At 41.5% G+C, this 23,664-nt stretch overlaps 1 protein-coding gene across 1 annotated transcript in view; it reads right to left on the bottom strand.

Moving 5' to 3' along the window:
* pik3r5 (phosphoinositide-3-kinase, regulatory subunit 5) overlaps positions 1-23,140 on the bottom strand; it is a 23,649-nt gene extending 509 nt beyond the window's left edge. Inside the window, 19 exon segments of the mRNA XM_054603969.1 lie at positions 1-928; positions 1,406-1,521; positions 2,094-2,176; positions 2,663-2,756; positions 3,238-3,314; positions 3,815-3,908; positions 4,113-4,244; positions 4,475-4,597; positions 4,765-5,258; positions 5,261-5,674; positions 5,892-5,960; positions 6,079-6,247; positions 6,516-6,690; positions 7,209-7,278; positions 8,108-8,246; positions 9,424-9,492; positions 9,643-9,758; positions 14,430-14,545; positions 22,925-23,140. The exon segment at positions 1-928 is cut by the window's left edge and continues 509 nt beyond it. Of these exon segments, the coding sequence (XP_054459944.1) occupies positions 778-928; positions 1,406-1,521; positions 2,094-2,176; positions 2,663-2,756; positions 3,238-3,314; positions 3,815-3,908; positions 4,113-4,244; positions 4,475-4,597; positions 4,765-5,258; positions 5,261-5,674; positions 5,892-5,960; positions 6,079-6,247; positions 6,516-6,690; positions 7,209-7,278; positions 8,108-8,246; positions 9,424-9,492; positions 9,643-9,758; positions 14,430-14,529 (2,685 nt within the window). The 5' untranslated portion in view covers positions 14,530-14,545; positions 22,925-23,140 and the 3' untranslated portion in view covers positions 1-777.
* Positions 23,141-23,664: the final 524 nt, after the last annotated feature.

Genomic DNA, 23,664 nt, shown 5'->3' with positions numbered 1-23,664 from the left:
TGTCAACAGAGCCCCCTGCTGGTTATAACTCCAGTTTAAACAGTAACTCCTTAGGAGAAATCATTCAATTCCCATTTATGCCAGACATAAAACATGATGGTGTAAAATTCAAGTTAAAGCATGCAATATAATATTTAACAAACATCTTATTTACATATTGTGTAAGTCCATAGTGTCCATTCTCAGATATAGTCACATAGTCCCGTAATCACAGCTAATGGAGGCATTACATAGTTCAGTCTGGTCAGGAGATGTAAAATGTTCCCCCTGGTCCTCCATGTCCATGTCCGTCGAGTTCTCAAACTTTGACTCAAAGACGATGTCCACATTTAAACATTCCATCTCCTGGTAGGATCCAGGCTTATTTCAACACGTGAAGATGCACCCTGTTTGATCAAATTACATTGTAATGTATCTGCGGGTATGTATGGTCACTTCTCTGTCAGCAGGAAAAAAGGAACTGAAACCCCTAGAATGTAATTTCAACAGTTTCCTTAACCACTGTGAATGATTGCTTCGTACAGAGGAAGCTAGACTGCATATCATTAGAACCATTGTATGTAGTCATTCTGTGTTTCTCCGGTCCTTTGGTATGTATTTCTATTGACGATCGCAGGCCAGGTCTGCGGTTTCCATCGTGTTGCATCCCACTGCCGTTTCAGGCCACCATCACGTGAACTTGACAACAGCATCAGTGTCTGTTATTGAGAGGATAATTAAGTGCGCAGAATATTTTCTTACGAAACCATCCAGTTCAAACCAGTCAGGCCAGTAGTTTCACGGAAGAGCCCCACTGAAAGTGACTATGGGCAGGCAGAGGAGGGAGCAGAAGGTGGGGTTGAGAGGCTGGATTTGGCCTGAGGACGGCTCTTTTCTTAGCCTCCAGTCGGTGGAGCTGTCAGGTTTGTAGCAGACCGATATGTCACATCTGTATGAGACAGAGGGAGACGCATGGGTTAGATTAATAAGAACACTTGTGAGGGAGTTTTGACTTGTGAGTGAATGGTGTAAGTACGTGTGTGTTTCTATTCATGTTTATTCTCAGAGAAGAAACTGGTTTCTGGCTGAGATGAGAAACTGCATTTAGAATACGTCTAAAATAATAAGCCTGTCTTGTCCGTCTTTGAGACAAGAAATTATTTATCTTACATGTGAAAGACATTTAAGATGTAGACGTTAAAAGATCAGGGGAACTGGTCTAGGTGAGCCTCCACTTTACAGAACTGAAAGATGAAATAGTTGTGGTGCACCACTTCACTTCCAGTTACTGTGCATGTCTACATTAATGTCTACATCCTCTCTGTGTGTGTGTGGTGTGTCAGTGTGTGTGTGTGCGTGTGTGTGTGTGTGTGTGTGTGTGTGTGTGTGTGTGTGTGTGTGTGTGCGTGTGTCTGTGTGTCCAGACCTGGTGACCCCCTGCAGTATTTTTTTCTCATCCTGGTCCAGACATACAGCAAAGGTTGTGTTTCCAGTACCGCTGACCTGCACCTTGTCCACCTTCACCTCCACCACGCTCAGCTGCTGCAAAACGAAAGAGAACAGAGCAAAAATAAATGCATTGCACCTCAAGGGGAAACATGTTGAAGAAAAAAAAGGAAAAAAAATGCTGGACGGTTGGAAAATTCCTTCAAAACTGTGCCATATATTCCACATATATCATTTGATATGATGTCCATTGCTATTGCAGCTTGTCGTGCTGTTAAACATATATTTTTGCAGCACTTTGTGTGTCGTAAAGAGAGCCTTGAGCTGAAGACTGACTACTCTGCTGAGGTGTGAAACGGCTCTTGCAAATCAAAAACTCCAAATGGAAGAGATTAAGCTACAATGTTGAGTAAACAACATTATTGGAGAAAACAGACTGTGTTGTGTCTTTTCCCTCTGTCAAGCTAACAAACTTTGTTCTCAGCATGCGTGAGATGAGAGATAAGAGAGAGAGAGAGAGGAGTTACAGACGCTTTAAAGTTATTGTGCTGAGATCTCTGTATTGAAATGGAGAATGTGTCACAGAGTTGTTTGTGAAAGTGTGCTGCTGCCATGATCTTTAAAAACCACAAACCACGGCCACAGGCTGATGATTATGTTTAGCTCACCTGGTTGTAGCCCTTCTTGCTTTTGCAGTTTTGTTTCTTCATGACCTGAGTCATCGTGAGCTGCAGGCACTCCATCTTTGAGTCTGAGAGAGATCATTTTGAATTACATTGTGAGCACACTTACACACCTGATGGAGGAATTGCTGCATAATTCCAAAATGCAGGTATCAAGAAGAAAATATCAAAGGGATTTTCATTTCACAATAGCTGGAAACACAAATGTTTGTTGAAACGTTGACTAATGACAAGTGTTCCTTTTCACCCTAAACAGTAATTATGATGTTTTGTAGAATCTCTACGTAGCTTATTTGAGGCCTCAATAGAGTGCTGCAGGGATGACTTAGCAATGGTTCCCTCGACAAAAAGGCATTCGGGAGAAGATTGCCTTCAGGGCTTTCCCCAAGAAAGAAACCTTATTTCAGGCATCTTAACCAAAAAAGCCATTGAAAAAAAACATTGACTTTGAGACGAGGTGCAAAACACTGACTCATTTCTAGATTTTAGGACTTGTTCTTGCAGCACTCTATCAAGCACACAGTTCAGCATGTAGCTTTATGTCAGTAGCATACCTAGCGCCTCAGGATTCTTGCACGCTTTGGTTAAGTTTACCGACGTACAGATTTTGGTTTCTCTCTTCCGCTGGCTTCTCCCGCTAATCACCACCTGAATGGGAGGAGAAAGACACGATTATTGTTATCATTTTTTGGAGAAAAAAAACACAAACATACAAGGAAATGAAAGACACCTGCTTCCTTCTGAATTTGGGAACCATATTTCAAACTGTAAATAATGTATCTTTTTGAAGATGAGGGACAGATGATGAGTAACGGGTTAGTCAGTGAACAGGAACGTCTTTTTCTAGGGCCTCGCACCACAGAGCCCACAGTGGACAGGGCACGTGCCTGTGACTGTTTGGCAGACTATTTTGCCACACAACTTCCGTGCGTCATTTCCTGTGGGTGGAGAAGTGACCACAACCGAAACCACTTGAATAAGGTTAAACAGGGAGAACCAGCACGGTCTCTAAAAGTAGATAACGGAACCTGTCTCTGCTGACATGTCCTGCTGGTATTTATGAATATTCTACATGTAAAGTGCATTTTTAAGACCCTCATTTTGATAAGGAATAAAATCACCACCTTACCCTGTTGTACACCATCTCCAACGTTAGAGGCACTGCTTCTCGGTCACCGTGGATACCAAACCGTTTACTGGCAGCACCTTTAAACACACACAGAGCAGTGTTTCAGTCATACTGTTTATAAATAGTGCTAAAATAATGCTGCAGTACTGTTAAATATGATTAAACATGTTCAGGCTTATGAACAAGTGGAGCAATATGATCACTGGAATTGCTGTATTGTGACAGCATTCAATGTAGATGATGATAAAATGACAATTAAAAAAAAAAATTCCCATTTTAACAAGAAAGCAGAAGGTGCAGTTAACCAGCGGGCTTGAGGCACAAAGAGCTTTACCAGAATTGTAACTTCTTCAAAGGAAATTAAAAAGCAAATTTGCAAGTGGAAGTGACAAGTGAAACCAGAAAAGTAGAAGTAGACTGAATCATGATATAGAAATAACTGATGTTCCGCTGTTGTAAATGTAGTCCAGCTTCAACCTCATAAAAACCAATGATGCATTAAAGTGCGTGGAAAATTGCATTTATTGCATTGCTGGCGCGGTGGTTGCTCGAATATGCCCGTGTGTGTCACACTCACCCATGGCCTTTACGGCTCGTGTCCCTGCGGTGTGACCCAGCTCCAGGGAGTGGATGAACACCTCCGTCCTCCTCTCGCCACAAGCTAACGTCAGCTGAAACACCAAGGATTCCTCAATCAATCACACAGAACTTGGAACATTTGCATTACATTTGTTACCAGAAAAAACTAAGAGGGCAATCAGGTTCCTATTTCTGTCCACAAGGGTGCCAAGGTCTGGATAAGAGGTCTGGATGGCAGGGATGCATATAGTTTATTAAGGCTTTGTGTGATGTTTGTGTGTAAAAGTGTGTCTTACCTCAGCCTGGTAGAGCTGGATCAGAGCCGGCTTGGCAGCGTAGCGGCAGTAGTACAGGACCAAGTCGGCCAGGATGGGCAGACGCTGCTCATAGGAACTGTCATATGACTCCGACTCCGTCTTTGAGGTTTGCTGCTGAGCAATGTAAGACAATTCATCAATATTATAATACAGCAGGATGAGTTATATGTCTTGAACAAAACATTGGTTGTTATTGAAAGGTGTTTAAGTTCCGTGCTTTATCCATCTGCACGATAACAATTATCTGGAAAACATGTTTGGTTTAGGAATAGATTACACTTGAGATGTTCTTAGCTGGATAAAGGTGAGGTTGAGTGTAAAAGTTAAGACTCCAGTTGTACCTGGCAGACGACGTTGGCAGGCAGGTTGAGCAGGCTAAGGGTGTTTCTTTCGTACCAGGGGTCCAACATACCGAGGAGATGGGCAATGTCGTTGGTGCTGTCCCCTGACCCCGTGTGAAGATCCTGCTTAAGCAAAACCAATTATTACAACAGAGGAATTAGTCATTAATAAGTCTTTCTTTGCTCTGTACAGTCCAACTCAGGTCTTTGACAGTTTAGGAAATATGATGTCATGAAGTAAATCTTGTGTTCAATGTGTGACCGTTCTATTTAAGTACTCTTCTACCTACATTAGACAGGGCCGCCCCTTTTGGAGTTCCAGTTTGACACACAGGACCAGGAGACTTGGGACCCCCCGGCCCTGCAGCCGAGTCCCTCTTCACTGGCACAAAGTAGAACTGGAGCTTGAAGGCCCTGCTGAGACGTGGACACGCACTCTCCTTCCTCCTCAGGCTGTTGTAGGCTCGGGCCACCTTCCCCGCCACGCGATCAGCGCCGAACACCACCACCCTCAGCGTAGTATTCTTACTGTCCTCATCGCTGCTGAGAATGGGCCTCCGTCGGAAGCAGACGTGTCTGAGTGTTTGACTTTGTGGCTGGAGGAAGGGCTCAGCACAGCGTAACTGGACTTGCTGTGGAAGAGAGTTGGAGCGCTTCTCTCGCCCCACTAAAAGCTCCTTCAACTCTGGGTTTCCTAAGCTCTTGGCACGGGACAGCGACCGAGGGCTCTTGGGTTTGATGAAGAGTCGGTACAGGTGCTGGCTGAGCCGGGCCGAACTTTGCTGGACTTTGGCGAACACTTCTCAGCGACGGGGGAGGAGCAGTTGTTGTCGTCAGAATCTTCAAAGTAGTCACTGTCAACGCCCGAGGTGGCAGAGTAGAGGGACGGAGCGTAGGACTCCGAGGCTACGGACAAGGTGGAGAACATGGAGTCTTTGGAGGCGGTGGACAGGGAGGAGATGGTGGAGAAGGTGGAGGCTCGGTGGTTGGGGATGCAGCCATAAGGGATGATAGACATTGAAGGCAATTCCACCCCATGTTCCTCCTCATCTTGGTCTTTGTCCTCCTCCTCCTCATCCTCCTCATCCTCCTCCTCATCAATATCTTCCTCCTCGTCAATATCTTCCTCCTCTTCCTCCTCAGCTTGCCCATTCATGACCTGGTCATCAGGCTCGTGTTCCAAAAGGGTGTTCAGAACATCTGCGTGGATCAAAAAAGACAGATATAAATCACATTCAGCAATTAAAAAGACAAAAAGAAATACAAAAAGAAAAATAAATATGGTTTGTATTTCTGTCATATTATTTGATTACTGGAATTTCTGGTGCTGACTTAGGGAAAACGAAATCTCCATCAGCTCAAAGCAGAAAGATTTTCAAGTGTATGAATCAATAAAGTATCATGCAGAATACTTTACCGAAGTTATCTGTTTCCCAGTGAAACATGTAGCACTTGGCTGTAGGCAAGGGAAGAGTTTGAAGCATTCCTGAAAGGGACGACATCAAAAACAACAGCCTATCAGAGCAATTACCACTGGAAACTGAAATATTATAATGTAATACGGCGTGTTTATATCCCCCAGATCATAAAATCTGCCCACTTACCATCAGACTTCTTTCCGTTGGACGCTGGTATTGTCATGCTCTCCCTCAGCTGCTCAAGCCCCTCGATCACGTAACTGCGGCCCTTCAGAGGGTCACTCATGGCAGCGGCCGTCTCTAAGACATCACTCACCACGGAGAATATCTCCCCCAATTCACTCACAGTTTTTTCCTGCAAAGAGTATCATGATATTGTAGAGTAAAGGTACATTTCTTGAGACATTCCTGCATTTTTATCCCGTCTAATTCTTCAAAGAGTTACACACTCATTGATGGTTTGTATTGGCTCTTTCAAAAAAGATGTAACGTACAGTGGATGTACTGCACATGTAGTTTCTGTATAACACAGTATCTGTCATATCTGTATAAATGATACCTGATTCTGTGATGTAATACCCTTAACACAAAATACATTTTTATCCAGAGCTCTGAGCACATACCTGCAGGGCTCTGTGGATGCTGTTTAGCGGGTGCTTGGTGCCTAGCGTGGACTGGAAGGCGTGTTTGATCAGGGTGATGTAGGTCTCTCTCTGCGGGTGCTGAATGCCACTGAGCTGCTCGCCCACCGAGAGAAAGTCAGCGGGCACCTCGCACGGGTTCATCAGCAGCACGGTCCTGCAGGAGAGCACAAAGATGATGTCACTGGTAATGTGCGAACACGCATGCAGATTCACATGACAACGTGACAGCAGGATGCAATGGTGGTGGTGCATGTTGGAGGTGTTAGGTGGGTGGAGAAGGGGGATGAAAAGGGACTTTTCAGGTCAAAGAATTTTTACTTAAAGGTATGGTGTCAGATCAGATAAAGTTACTGTGATACCACTTGACATAAAAAAAAAAAATCCGGTGCATTTTAACAAGAAAGCAGAAGGTGCAAAGATGACACTATGCCTGCACCGGACTGAAAATAGATAGAAAAAGATAGAAAAGTGTGGGTTTTATGTGTGCACTCATACGGAAAAGGTCATTTAAAAATGTCCTAATATCTCCAACACCTGATAAGGATGAGAAACTGAGGAGCTTTTCATTCTATAGTAAATCCTTAATAATGAATACATAGAACACATGCAGTAAATCATATAGTTCTACAGTCTATAGAGAGTACAGTTTGTTTTCATATTGTGTGATCTTACATGGTCTTGGAGCTCTGGCTGGGGGTGTTAAGGAACTGTTCTTCTCTCACAAGTCTCTGAAAGGAAATCCCTGTAAGGAAAATAGAAACATCATTTTAGTCTTTTTCTTTTTCATCTGTTGATGGTTTCTAAATTAACAACTTGACAAGAACACAGTGTTAGTCACGACAGCGTCCTGATGGAACAGTTGAAGTCAGATGAAGTTACAGCATCATCATGTAAAACTGATGGCTACTAAGCAGCTGGGCCGAATAGGGCAGTGTTTTAGTTTTTAAAGAGCACAGTCAAAGAAATATTAAATCAGCTCATCACGTTCAGAAGTACTTAACTATATAAATATAAGAAGGCTAATAGTGTTAGGGTTGGAAATCACAAATCGTTTTTTATTGTTCTTACTGTAAATAAGTTTATTTCATTATTTGAGCATATAAGGCATAGTTAATATATGTTGCATTTACATTAATTAATCAATTGATGCACCACCAGGCAAACCCGTAAATCAAACACACCCATGGTGAAAAGTTTAGATAAGCATAAATATTAAACCAAAATCATCCAAGGACCTGAAACTGTGCCTTTGACCCTTCCTGTACATTTCAGCATAGGTGTTCAAATGTGTTTTAACAGTGCCTTATCATCTTCCTCTCATGGATGCTGTTGCTACGGGTGTTTCTGGCATAAGCAGTGCCTTTTACATTAGTGCCACCCTAAGTGCATTTCTTTGACTTGTCACTAGGGGGAGAGCCATTACCAGGGTTGAAAGACAACAGTACGGTTTCAGAGACTCTGTGCAGACTGGGATAGAGATAGAAACACGCACACACACACAGACAGACACACACACACACACACACACACACACACACACGCGGTGGCAGAACGAGCCCATCTATATTTACCTGGGGCCTTGATCTCCAGCTGTAGTGTGGTGAGGAGGTTTCTACACACACTGCAGTAAGGCTCAGGCCATGTGAGGAAGCAGCGAAACACCTCGATAGCTTTCTCCAGCAGCTCTGTGTCTGGAGGACAGTACGGTGTCTGCAAACCGAAGCACACGTCAGTTATTTCAGAGGGCATCCTCAACTTTGAGAATGACTTCATGGACTCCTGCATGAGAGTGGACCAACCACCTAAGAATCCTTTTAGGAGAGGCTGTTTTCCTCACAGCAACTGATAATGTAATCATTTGTAAAAATACATTAGATATTTTAATAAAACCCATTAATGTGATCTATTACACCCATTTAGTACATTAAGGGGCCACACTATATACGCAGAAACATATTTTTCTTGTGTCAATTTTGAGATTTTGGGCTATTTTTTCTTCCACAACTTGTATTCTTTAAGACAAGTGGAGAGAAAACATTGGAAAATACACATTAGGTGTTCCTTTTACTACTTTGTCTATTTGCAGCTGAAGACTCCTACAGTCAACTAAATTCACCAAAAGTTGGCATTAGATAATGCCTCATTTGCACTTTAAACATTTTCTTAACGTAAGTAATCAACTGAGGGAGTTTCATGGAGATATCTATTATCTTTATTTTTATTTGTTACCCTATTCACCTGTAGTACCTCCCTTTAATTGCCCTTTATGCCTTTTTAAGAGGTGCGACACAACTTAAACAGACCATAGTAATAACAACATTAGCTTATATGACACTTTTCTTGTTCTGTTCCATTACTACATTACTGCTTGATTTTTAATATTACATAATCAACAACAAATATGACACATACTTAATGAGGTAATTAGTTAAGTGTAATAATGTGATGTTATTTCATTAGCTGCAGTTGTACTATATAATGAATGTTAACAACCAAAGGCACATTTGTCGCGTCGTTACTAAACCTCAAAGAGCTCAAACTGATCTCTGAGGTTCTCGGTTCACACGAACAATGTTGCATTTCAGAGAAAGTAATAAGTGTACGAATACATGTATAGAATCATGTTAACCTATTGCAGCAATCAACCAGTGAATCAGATATCTAGTGTGTATATTGTTGTACTGTTACTGGACCACTTCATTTCAAGCCAGTAAAAGTTGTCGTCAGTGTTTTCCAATTGTGCTGGAGGCTTCAAAAAGATACGTCATTGGGGGTTTAATATGAGGAACTAACACATCTTTTGAAAGTGCACTTCCACATGTGTAACACTCTGATTGGTACTAAGAGGTGAGGGAAAGTTAAAGGTCTAGATAACACCTGGATGTACCTGAAGCAGCGTGGAGGAGAACATGATGGCGAGAGGAGCCACCAGCTCATACTGACACTGCTCCTGAACCTGAACTCACACACATTGAGACGGGCAGAAAGAGAGCAGTGGTTAAGCTAAACATTCAGAAATGACAGCACTGTCTTGCAACAGCGAGGACATTACTTCTCAAAAATGTACTGTGGACAATCATGCTGTCTTTGACCTTTGACCTCTCACCTCTTTGGTCTTCCTGATAATCTGTTGTAAGAGGATGAGGAAGTTCTCGGGGTCCCTCTTCACCAGCTCCTCTAAGCTCCAGCGGTTCATCGACTGACCCGGCCCGCGCATCAGCACTGAAAGACAGCACATGTGGACTCATGTTAATGCAAAAATACACACATGTTAAACATAGAAAGAGATACAGAAGTCAAATGTTTCACCTCACCACAACAGTTTTGCTCCTAAAAGATAGTTGCTTATTGCACTGTAACCTCTCAAGCTCTGAGTTTACACATGACATCTTTCAAAAGAGAGAGCAGACCTCCGCTCCAAAATTTAACAAGTTCTTCCTTGTCCCATGCCATACCCTTCACACAAAGTTTCCTAAAAATCAGTCTGTGTTTTTTTTTTTATGTAGTCCTGCTGACAAAAGGAACAAACAAGTCAAACAAATTGACTCTGTGGTTATGAGCAATGCCCTGCCACACCGCACAGACTTGATCATCAGCAGGCTGAAGAAAATAAAGGATGTAAAACTGATTATCAGTGTACACATGCATCTATTAAGCACTTCAACAGACTCTATGTTGTCATGGTTACAGCAGACTCATAGAGTCTATCGCTGAGGATATTCGATAAACAGTGGCACAGGCAGCAGCGCCACTATCTAGGGAAATAAATAAAAAAAACTGTTTGTTCTCCAATAGAGCCAGCAGACACACTAGTGATGAGACTAGTGATGCCGGGTCAGTTTTTGTTGCACTCTGCTGCTGACTAGTGCAGAGGGAGCCTGTGGAGCTATATACAGATATATATATATATACATATATACAGTTATTTGCTATGACTGCTAAATGTGGCTGCTGTATACTCTGAAAGCAGCAGAGCAAATAGAAGAAGGTCAGCAATGTAGCGTTACAAGTAAACCCTATTGTGTTTGTGCTTCTTTTTAAATGCAAGCAAATGAGAATGGGAGCTCAGACAAAGTTTATTTAGCTTTTATTTAATCAGGTATGAATGTCATTGGGATTAAATGATCCTTTAAAAGAAAGATTTGGTTAAAAAAGCCACATAAAACCTTGCAGTGCCTGGAATTAACAATTTGTAGTGCTTTTGTAAATTGTCCTATGTTCAGGAGACACTGCAGAGATGTGTTGTGTTCCCAGTGCCTAAATCAGGAAGCAACATTTAAGTTGTGAGACATTTCGAGAGCACATATTATAGTGGTTTTGGTTTCTGAGGATATACTGAATGTATACAAGAGGAACCAGCCCTAGAAGAAATTCCTGAATCATAGTAAGCCAGTTGGTTTGGCTATGCACATACAGTGATGCACAGTGGTGTTCAAGCTTCCCACAGTGTAAGAGCATTAAGCAAAAAACACCAAATATTTGTAGGCAGGTTAACTTGTTCCCAAGATGAGCTGTTGTTAGAGATGTCCTACTTTGAATCTTACTGACGGTGCAAAGTGCTCCACGTTGGCGCTAGTGGCAAAGGCTCTCTGAACTAAACTCTGACTATACTAACAAGGATGTTGCCAAGTCTCTGTAGTTTGAATCGATGACATACAGTAGACCATGAACATAGACTTCAGTTCACTCTTTTACCAAGTTCAGTCTGATGTTAACATCGTGTTCACTAACCCTACATCGACTGCTCATTTCATATTGTCGCTGCACATCCATTTCACCTAAAGAACAAGTAAAGGCTTCCAACATGAGAAGCAGTATTGTGCATAGTATCACAATACCTGGGAACAATTACACAAATGCTTATTCTTTATTGCAAAATGAAACTTCAGATGAAATGAGGCATTTCATTCTAGCTATGAAATCGAACCAATCATAGCCTTTAAGGATGAAAGTTCATCTCATATCATCATATGTACCTCACCTTGATTGTAAAGTGTGAGCCAGAAATCTTGTGTTTGGTTCTGAGGCTTCACTAAAGTCCTCACCGCAGTACTTTAGAGTCCATAACTGTCGGTGCTGATGCACTTCAGTTTTTTTTTTAACACATTTTGTTCTGTGTTTCAGTTAGAATGTTTTGGCAAGACAGATTTCCTGTTGTATTAAAACTGAGTTACGGTATCTTCCCCAAAAGACTTGTTTTGGGACTAAACCTTTAATATGATAATTAGAATCAAAAAGGAAAATGAAGAGGAGTTAGAGTCAAATATCCAAAAACAAATTGGGGATAACTCGACCCACACATCATTAATGGCGCAGTGGAAACTTTCGGTTAGAAGTTTTCTATAAAAGTGTGAAAAGGAAACTTGAGATAAAGCAACGGCAGAGAGCTGGGCACACTGTATCTCAAACCACACCAATCTGACGTCTATCAGGCTCATAAAAAAACAACCGAGGGTGATGGCTGACTCCTCGCAGGCGCCTTACTTTCCATTTGATCCCTCGGTCTCAACGGCTCCGACTGCATCTCTGAGGAGCTCAGGAAGTAACACATCAGCACTCGTTCAGGTTACGCAGAAATGTTTTCCAAGAAAAGTGTCTGTTGCTGTATTCCTCTGCACATGGGAGTCCTATCTAACATCTCTTAACGGTGTGTTTGCCAATTTACTGGAGAGCTCTACAGGTGTATTTTGAAAAAATTGCCAGCACTGGAAATGAAGCTGCAATTTTCAAATGATCCTCTTGAGATGTACATATAAATATCTCCATACTTAAGTTCATATGAATGTAATCACACTCATATTCATTACAAATTCCTGGAAATCTTCGAAACAGAAGAAGGAGTCGTAAAGTGAAGAGAGGAATTAAAAACATGATGAACATACTCCAGCTTCAGCAAGCATGCTTTAAATGTCAAAATCACATCATCACAGTCCATCAGGACATAAAGCCCTAGAGCATGTTTGTGTAATTATTTGGCACTTTATCTTGCACTGGTTGGCGTGCGGGAGGCTGATGCTGATTTAATCTTCTGCCCTGTTTTAACACCCTGCACCGCAGTAACTCCTGCCCCATGATGCCTCACTCACACACTGCGGTCTGGGCCACCACTTCCTCCCAGCTGTCTATTCACACAACTTCCTCCAGCACCCAAAAACACGTTCCCCCACGATGATCTGACTGCAGCAGTGTCACCAACAACAAGCTCAGACACACATATATACTCATAAGCCGTGCGCGCTGTCTGTCACATGATGCCTTGGGTGTTTGAAAAAGGGAGAAGAAACTGTTCGAGTCAACACTGTAAACAACACATATCACTTTTAAATGTGTGTGCATACTTGATATTTCTGAGAAAGTCTGTCGCCTGTACCTTCTTAGAAACGAAGGCCCACGGGTTTGACTCAACGAAATATCAAGCAACACTGCTGGACTGACCTTTCGCTAAGCCCCGCCCCCCTGCATCAAGCCGTCAGGGCTATGTTACCATTGATCCCACACTGTCACTAACTGTACTCACGACATAAATGTTATCTGATTTTGGAAAAAAACAAAATGCTGTTTTTCGGAGAAAAGCAGATAGAAAGGTCAACTGTGTTTTTGAAGGATGTATCTAGGATGTCAAACTGATTTAGCAGTGATGATGAGTTAGAAAGATAAAGATAGAAGCTAAAGCCTACAGATCACAGTGTAAAAGCGTACCAGCACAGCACCTGGTGACTGAGACAGAAGACAATGAAATAAAGGAACAACAATGTTCCTATTTATATACTGTGATACTCACTGAAAAACAAAAGCAGCATGTGGAGACATTCAGTAAACCTTTAGTAGCTAGCGCAGCATAGAAGTGCTACTGCTAGTTAATGATGTTCTAAGGTAGTCTGCTAAAGTTAGCTTCACAGGTTTCTACTTAGAAACGTAACATTTTGGAAATGTATAGCTTCTTCCAACCTCTTCGGGTAACGAGTATCACACACCATTTAACCACGTCTAGCTAAAATCCACAAAACCAGCCTGAACAGGAAGAAAATCTGCAGAAAGCCTCAAAACATGTACATATTTATTAGATTTTACATTAACTTGGCAGAGGCAGATGTGCACAGGTTTGAACGACCAACTCTACAATAGACCTTTTACAAAGCAGACATTCTGACATGCACAGGTGGAACTAATAACATTACCAAAGGCTCAGTTCTATTAAGTGTCCCATCAAGCTATCAAAAGAGCCAGAACGGACTATACCAGAGCCTCCCCTAAGTGGAATGCAGCCATCATCAGTGTTATTAAATACACCTCAGCTTTTCCTTCTATGACTTGTCAAAATGTCTGCTATCAAAAAGGTTGATCGTTATCCTTCTTGAAGGAACTGTGTGTAGCATTTAAGGGGATCAATTGACAGAAATGAAATATAATATTAATAAGTTTGTTTTCTTGAGTTGACAAGCACCTGGAAATATGAATCGTTGGGTTTTGTAACATTAAAATGAGCCGTTTATATCGACATACTGAGCTTGTCCCTTTCATGGAGCATGCAGCAGCCCATAACGGACAAACCAATCTTTGGCTCCAGATAGCACCTTTTGTGTTTTCACGTTTTTGCATCGGTCACCGTAGTTCTCATACATGCTTGGCACACATAATCTTTAGTTGGTTGCAATCTGAACCCTTGTCGCTAGATGTCGTCGAATCCTACGCACTGCACCTTTAGAAAACAAGCCTCTGTATGAAGTTCTCATTTCTAAGCTGTAAGGTTTTAACTGAAAATATACATCATATTTACCACAGAAATAGAATCATCTGCATTAAACCAGTGCAGAAACATTGTTGTTCCATGTTTCATCTTAAACCAAAGCTTAGCTGTAGCCCTCATAACTATTAAAGCCCCTCTAGTCTTACCGTTCCAGTGCTGTGCTGCTGTTGGGCTTTGTCTCAGCCCGTCCAGACACCTGTCCAGAGCATGCTGGATCCTGTCCTCCGTGCACGAGGTGTGCTGCATCTTCACCGATAAGGTTCTGTGGAGGGACGGGAAACAGAGACGATATTAAGTCTCAGAACATAACGCATTCCCATTCATGCATTCTGTGGAATATTATCTTCAAATTGATTGAATGCGTGCATGATGTCCACATGCTCCTATCTGTTTTTTGAAGAGTATGCGTTATCACGTCAGATTTGCATGAAAGCAGATCACACGGTAAGTATGTAAACTAGTCTAAGAAGACAAACGAACCATAACACATCATGTGTTGCAACTTGTTTGGTCGCAATTGTTTTTTGTACAGTTGGTAACATGTACAGCTATGTGATAGTGCAAAAGTTTATATTTGGTTGTGTAGAAGTTTTGTTTTAGTTTTTTTTATAGCTGTGTGGTTTAGTATGGTTAGTATTCTTGTTAATGCTTCAGTATACCTATAATCATGATGTTTATGCTACCTTTGTTCTTATATCTATACCTATCTTTTTATATTTTGTCTTTAAATGTAACGCACTTAGAGTAATTATGTAAGGAAATGTGTTATACAAAGAGAATTATCATTGCCATAAAGGGGAAGGAAAAACAGACGTTGTCTTGTGTTGCTTTTATGTTGCTATTCTGTTGCTATAGTACCTGAAATGTCACATCACATATGATTGGAAGCCTTTTCTGCCTCAAATCAGTGAGTTTTACGAGAATAGCCACATTAGCTCTCATGTTCTGTGATATATTTAAATATTAAAACAGCCACAAAGCACACACAGGAAGAGGGATTGGAAGTTTTATAAACAGGAGACATATTGAAAGTCTGGTCGCGCATATGTTGAGTAATTAGTGTAAAAAAAAAAACAGACAACTATCACTAACAGCAGCATTTACACTGAAACAAACACACAATTTTAACAGTATGACATTTATGGATGGGTAAAAGAAAGAAACAACCCCAATTGATTTCAGATTATAAATCAGTATCACACTCAGCTGAGTTGTGAAACAATGCTGCAGATCAGAGAGCATGGTTAGAACAGTCAGTTTTATCAGTGCACCCAGGTGTGCAAGTTGTTTCAGTTCTGTTATGAACACATCACATCAGAGGCAATATGCATAACAAGATCGCAGGGACGTCCCATCGGTGACTTCAAAAGGGTGGAGCGACAGATTTCTCTTTCAGAGTCGATAAACAAAATATGATGGAAGCTGTTTAATGACAAAGTTTAAATGAAGTAAGTCTGCGACCCAGACAGAAAAAACCAAAACGACTCAAGACTGTTTCATAAACCAAGGAAAACGTTTCAATGAAAACATATGCTCAAAACTGTACAGAGACCACTTCTCCACTGGCAAGTACAACATTGCAAGGTTTTTGGAATTCCCCTGAAACGTGCACAGGTTTCTTTGTGGGGGAACAAGCCAACACATCAGCCACAAAAAATAACCTCTGTACAGAAGCAGGTTGTGGTCAACACAATGGGCATGTACAGTATGACCTCCTTGACACATTGCACTAAAATGACTTTTGGGTCTAATTGATTGCTATGGGATAGTGGTTGATAACATGAGAGTACGGGTGGAAATGCAGCCAAAACGCACTGAACACGGATTGTGATCGCTCGCCAAACCACTCCTCAGCGCAAAGGAGTGGAGGCTGTGACGTCTGGTTGGTTGAGCTGGACAAAGCGATCGGATCTCGATCTCCATGTGGACACTGGAGACACATATTACCACCAGGTGTAATCAGGTTAAAGTCAGATCTAGATACGATCTGGATTACAGTGTAAAGGGGTCCATGTTGCCGCCCTTTCACCATTTATTAAGGAAACCCTGTCAGGCGGCAACCTCTGGGTCTGAAAAGTGAAGCCAATGTGGAAGTGCCTTAAACTTCTCTCTAGTGTCCATCAGAGACACTGACACTGCGACTCTGATTGTATGGAGATCTATGAGAAAATGACTCTACTTCTCACTTAATTTATTACCTCAGTAAAGATTGTAAACATTAGTTTATGGTTGATAAGAGGTATGAATTATTCTCATATTCTTTTCGGTAAAGGCATGAATGTACACAAAAATCTTACACTGAGGGAATCAAAGATGCTGCTGGTCTTGTGTTATGTTCCTGCTTGATATATTTTTAAAGCTTCTCTTACCTCATTTTAGACTTTTGCCATGGAAATACAGTATATGTATTTTGTGTGCAAATACTGGGAAACATCTAAATTCGAGAAGCAGAACAACTTTACTTCCCTAAAGAAGCTTTTTAAAGATTTGGTGTTTAATAATTTTACCAGCTAAGGAGTTTTTTTGTTGTTGTTTGTAAGATATACAGAAAAGCCAAATTCTCAAAAACGAAATAATTTTGATCTTATTGATCAGAGTCAAAGGTGCTCACATTAGTCCTTAACGAGTGAAGTCAAAACATGGAAAGAAATGAGCAATGACATCAAGAATTGTTTTTGCCGGATTACATCTTCTCAAACTTTCCCCACAGGTCGACAAATTCCCCGTTTTACATGAAAGATAGAAATAAATGAAGGCTGTCAGATGAACTGTTAATGAATGACTCACTTGCTCTCACGCACCCACTCACCAAATAACCACACACACACACACACACACACACACACACACACACACACACACACACACACACACACACACACACACACACACACACACACACACACACACACACACACACACACAAATTGTACACTTTTAGGCAGGTGTGGCTGAACTTTTTGGATTGTGGGCATTATACAGAAAAACAGGTGCCAAATATGACAAAACAATTGACTGATTTTGAAAAAAGTAATTTATGCGATTATTATGACTGATATTGCAATTGCGTTATAGTTGGGGCGAAATTAGAGTGAATGATCCTTTTTACATCATTATTATATATAAGAAATAGAGTAAAATAACTTGAACTAATATATATCACCATAAAACTGAACCAGTTAATTACTTAGATCGAGACAATTCTGGTTTTTTTTATTATAAGTTTCCTGTATATTTTGTTTAACAATCAAATGAGGCAATATCTCATCAAATATGTGCTGATTTGCTGACATTTCCAGAACAGAAATCGGAACATTCGATAAAGCCAGGTATAACATTGTTGTTTCATTTTGTTGACATATTAGGGTCAAAGGTTTTTACTAAGGGGACCTTGGAAATCTCTTTGTTTCACTCCATTAATCAGAAAATAATGTCAACAGTCATAAAAAAACTAAATTTTGGCCTTGTTTTTAGGAATTAAATGTTGTATAAATCAGGCTGTGATGACATATGTAGAAAACCCTCTGTAAGAACATTCAGAATATAGATAGCAATGAAAGTGGAGAGTTTGTTGTATGTAAATACTACTGAAGTTTACTTTCTGGCTCAGAGTCTGAGAAAAACCTCATTTTTTGACAATACAGGTGAAGAGGGTAAAAAATAACCAATGTATACCACCATTAAAACGTCCCCAGTTGATTATTTACATTAAGACAATTCTTTTTGTATTACAAGTTTTCTGAAATGTTCTGTTTAAATATGCAAATGAGGCAATTTCCCATGCAAAGTTTTGGTGAATTAAGGGGAAATCTACTGACGCAAATAGACGAAGCTGAGTGAAATAAAAACCTACATGAGTATTTTGGATGTGTTATTTCCGCTCGTCTAAAAGAAGACCAAAATTGACCAGTGCTTGAAAAAAAAGTGTTTTTGGCTGAGGTGTCTGGCCCTTAAAATGATTACGCAGGGTACCTATTGAAATGTTACAAGTGCTGCACAAACCATTGTTCATATATTCACACACGCATGCTCATGCACACATTATAAAGTAACCACGCACACATGCTCTGTACAAACATCCGACCTACACACCTCATCATCATTAACGGCAGTGGAGAGGCAGCGTAGGGGTTCAGGAGGGCGGAGGATTGAAGATCAATTATCCCCCACCACTTCACTCCTTTTCCTACCGTTACCATTCAACAACAATACCGACAGCTCCAGAGGTAAACAATTAGCCCTTTTTCTCAGCGGTCCCCCCTCCCCAGAGAGGTATTGTGTATAAGAGGTGTCCCGAGTGGCACTGAGCAGAGGTATAGAGCTAAGCGTTTTGGACACTTGCGCTCAGGGCACCGGCCATTGTCGGGGTCGGACAGAGCTGGATGAAAGCCAAGCTCAGAGTGGAAGGAGCTAATCAGTCAGAGTCCTGATGAATCCTGCATCCAGGATGGGGTTCAATGGAGACGTGTGAAGGTGATAAAAGAGGTGAAGATCCTATATGAGGTGGCATGATGGAGTGAAAGTGTTGCTCTGAAGTGAATCAACTAGGAATAGTTCTGCTGACTACATCAAGTTTTAGTACTTGTGTTGGTGTCATTTTACAGTAGTAGCCCTGGTTACGCAGAATGGTAATGGAATGATTTCATTCTCATAAAAAAAGTGAGACACAAATAATGTATAGACTGAGTCTTTAGTGATGTGAAGATCATTGAAAGTCATCTATTGATCAATTTAACAAAATAAAATGACATTCATTAAGGTAGTGGTGATAGACAGTTTATTCCCCCACGTAAATATACAAAGCATGTAAATACAACTGTGAATCAATAACTACACAAGCTTTTATGTATCATCTAAAGGCTAGGTTACCAAAGTCTATTGGTTTTGTATACAGGGACACAATTTTCGGTGTCGCTTCTTTTGCGGGACGACCTTTTGCAACAATACAAAACGTAGGTTTAGGCAACAAAACCACTTAGTCAGGTTTAGGAAAAACATCTTCATCCCCATATGACTTCGGGTCATGAGGTGTAAAAACACCAGTCTCATGGTTGAAAGTCTTGAAAGTCCTGTGTTTGTTGGACTCAATATTTAATACTACTTCACTAGCTCTGACCATTACATGGCCACGAGGAAGCGTTCAATCTGGTGTCAACCCTGAAAAAGGATCCCAATTGACTTTTCCTTGGCAATCGTTTTCGTTTTAGCAATGTATTTAGTGACCCATGGATGACCTGGCCTGCCATTGTACACTGATTGGGATTTTTGACAGAATATGTCAATTCCAACTCCAGAGTGTCATCATAGCTGTTTACGCACAGTTGTAAGTCATTTTGCAAATGCATGAGTCTGTGGTGTTTCATAAGAGGATGTATGCAGCACATCCCTAAGAGTCAACAAGGTCACTTCCACTTTTTCATGGGTTGCAACTTTGCAACAGTCAGACAATAACAAGCAGTGCTTCTGTAGCAGAAGGGCAACTAGATTTCCACTGGATCCACCGAATCCCTGCTGAGATAGAGCACAGTACAGGTCTCTGCCTCCTCTCCTTCATCATCTCCCAGATAAACCCAGCGGTCCCACCGCCGCACCTCCACCTGTGTCTTTATTTTTTTCTTTCTCATGCCTCCTCTTTTCTTCTCTCCTCTCCTTCCATGTCCTCGCAGACTGCTTCCCATCTCTCCCACTGATCCCATTACCAACTGCTTCCTCACAGGAAGACAGCTTCCCTGTACAGCTGAGGAAGCAGGTGCCTCCCTATTGTTGTGGTGTGATCGGACTCTCAGATACACTCCCACACACCAGGGAGGAGAGCCTGTGTGTGTGTGTGTTTGTGTACATGTGTGTACAGCATGCGTGCCTGTCATTTCTTACGATTGATACAGTCTGATATTCACATCCACCCTTTTTCCCCACTGACCTACTGGATGTGAACTGCCCTCTTATGGCTTTAGGAAACAACAGTGGCCCAACTCCAAAGGTCTCCTGTAACTAAGTGTTTCCCGTTCAGCTCAAACAAACCCCGCCGGTGAGAACTCGGCAGCCCTAAGTGGACCGGTGTGCAGCAAAGCACACATCACGGAGGGCAGCGGGAACTTTTGTGTCAGCCAAAAGCATTACATGACCATCATCAGCAGACAGTTTGCCCAGCTGTCGGGGAATTGTGCATGTTGACATTTCCTTTTTCGTTTTGAGCCACTTCAAGAACTTCTTCTTCATGCTGGCAGTGAGATTGTATTTGTCAACTGCTCTCCCCAAGGTCAAGGACAAACTTTGAAGTTGACATTTTTAAGCCCTTTTTTTTTTTCCCGGAGGCAGTTTTAGAAAATAAATCTGTATTTGATATGATTCAGAGATGATTCTCCTTATAATGTTAAACTCACTCAATTAGGACTTCTGCAACTACTTTATGGACGTGACTCAAGTAGGAAGTATTCAATCTGCTCTAGTACATCAAACTACGGAATCAAAAGGTTGTTTGTCTGTTTTTTTAGAATCATTTTTGGGTCATTTTTTGCCTTTCTATGAGGACGGCCGAGAAATGGGAGAAAGAGAAAGAGAGAGAAAGAGAGAGAGAGAGAGGGACATGTATGAACTGCAACAAAGACCCCGAGGCCGGAATTGAACCCCGGATGATGCAGTGGCACGCGCTGTAACCGCCTAGCAACAGAGGCGCTCCACAGAGGATGCTCTGTCACTAAGAGAACAGAAAGCCGCTCCATTAGCCCTTTGGTGTTCACTTCCTCAATAAACCCTGATAAACACATGATGAAACAACCATTAATGCAAAAATCAGGTGCTGTAATATCAGGTAATGACACTTAACTCCAAACAACTGGGCGACTCTGCTGCTGTCCCTGTGTAGTTCACACTGGTTTTATGAGCATATAACAAGTGATGAGGATGCAATAATCCATGAAAACGTGATATGGGTTAATAAACAACACTTTGTGTGCTTAGAGACAAAAACAGGTGTGTTGTGCATGCGCGGTAGATGCATATGTTCACAGAGACGCCCGGGGGTGTTGACCTCAAAGTATGAGTCGTAAATGAGAAAGTGAAGATTTTGCTGATAGCACAGCCGTAAAGAGACAAACAGGAAGCAACGTTGTGAATAACACACAGCGTTGCGCTGGGAGACTGCGCTCGACCTCAGCGAGATGTGAAATTAAAAAACGACAACGCGCCGCGACATCCTTTACTCCTCACATGTGATGTCTGCAATAGACAACAAAGCAGGTCAATGTCCTCATATCAACCTTTTTAATCTGTGTTCTTTTTTTCCCCCCTTTTTTATTTCAAGCTTGACACGTAACCTGCTGTGGCAGTTTTTATTTCTTAACAGCAGGATATGATTGTATTCAAACTGGTTGTGCAATTTTACAATGTCTAAGAAGAATAAATGTTCCCTTCCTCTGTTGTCATCTGACAGGGAGGAGGCCAGCAGCAAGGACTGCAGAACATTTGAGGCTTGCATTTTGCTTTTGGCAAAAAAAAAATTGATGGTAGTGGTACTTAATATGAGTAGTAGGCCACTACTAAGAGAGAAAAGTAGTCCATTGAACATTTGGCATTACTTACCTCATGGCTGTAGAGATGACCCTCCAGAACATAGCTACATGTTCAAACTTGAGTCAGAATCCTAAAAATAAGGACTTGAGGCTTGCACTTGGCAAAATTCTGCAAAGCCACACAGCTGGAATACAAATGATTTAACTGATGTTAACTGAAGTTGACTTATACTTATGTATTGAAAGGACCTGAATCTCAGATTAAGAAAAAGAACACCTTTATGTTACAGAGCTTTGAAGAGAAAATGTTCAAGTGGTTGGTTTATGCAGACAAATAGGATGTGGAGTTCAGGCGTTGGCTCGGCTGAGTTTCAATGGGGTGGAGTCCTCAAAGATCACTGACAGACTGTCAATTTGAAACCAGCAGGATTCTTTGCTTGCATCCCTGGTTGTCACTACTCAGAAAAGTTTTTAAACCCATTCAAAATAAATGATGCCCTTTAATGAAGTTGAATCAGAACTGCATTTAACTGTGCAGAGCAATTACCCTTCACCTGCTCTGTGAAACCGACCACAGGAATCTATAGGACCAAGAACCCACTTCCTATTGCCGGGAAGTTTAAGGGGGCGACACAGATGTCTCACATGAACAGATAACAGCGGCTCAAATAATTGTTCTCATTCGCAGATGCAGACATAAAAAGCCAGATAACGTCCAGGCAGCCTGACACGTGCTTCTGCATATCTACTTCCTCAGCGTTTATTAAAAGCATGAATCATTTAGGGTATCTGAAAAAGAAGCAGAAGTTCCCAGAATGGTATCACATAGGGGGCCGGTGAGCTCATAGAGGGGGGGCTTTCACATGGCAGAGAAATTCACTCTGGGTATTACAAAACACATTTGCATGAGTCAAAATAAAATGAAAAAGTTGACTGACAAAACCAGAAGAAAAAAGTCCCCAAGATGTCAGTTAACAATCATATAAAATAGATGGATTAAGCTAAATCATTTGACATAATATCTTCACAAACTGTCCTATTCTCAGATACTCAGATGCACAACAAGATGCAAACATGAGCAGAGAGCAGCTGCCCTTCAAAATAAAATCCCCTGCCTCCCGTTGGCTTACCTGCAGTTTACTGTTCAGCGTCCATGTCCTCTGTGTTTGTCTGAATAGTCCAAGGTGAAGTGTCTCCCCAGCTCAGTGCCACTGCCATTCATTCACCCCACACTTCATCAGGGTTTAACAGTCAAAGCCACATCCTTGGCACGGGCGGAGCAGTGCGGCGAAGCAAGAGTTCTGGTTGTAGCTCTCTGCTGCACTCAGAGACTCCTGCGCTTCACACACACACACAAACAGGAAGTGGATGAAAGAGGTGCATGTGAGCACAATGAGGGAGGCTGCTGGTGTGTATGGGTGGGAAGTGCAATGGGCTGTTTTTTCTACATGCGTATGTATGTATGTGTGTGTGTGTGTGTGTGTGTGTGTGTGTGAGAGAGAGAGAGGTTGCATGTGGATTATGAAGGGATGTTGACCCCTAAAAGGAAGTCATCTGCTTGACGTGTTTGTTTTCATGCTATTTTCACACCTTTGTTTGGGTATTTCTGCCTTTGTTCATTATTTTCTGAGGCAAGTATCGCCGTGCTTAGTTGTCTTAACACGAAAACAGAACGTTTTTAAGTGATTTTGAGGCATGAGACATTTCAAAACCAATCATGCAAATGAACAAAGAAGATGAACCATTGTCTTCCAGTTATTTGTAACTTTAACTAATAAAACTAATTGAGACTTTACATATATTTCCTCAAAGTTTGTGATGTCCATATTCTGTGCGTGCGTGCGTGCGTGCGTGTGTGTGTGTGTGTGTG

Source organism: Anoplopoma fimbria, chromosome 9 (assembly GCF_027596085.1).
Source record: "Anoplopoma fimbria isolate UVic2021 breed Golden Eagle Sablefish chromosome 9, Afim_UVic_2022, whole genome shotgun sequence".
Taxonomy (NCBI): Eukaryota; Metazoa; Chordata; class Actinopteri; order Perciformes; family Anoplopomatidae; genus Anoplopoma; species Anoplopoma fimbria.
The sequence above is the reverse complement of the archived record's forward strand: the minus strand, read 5'-3'. Positions and strand labels throughout refer to the sequence as shown.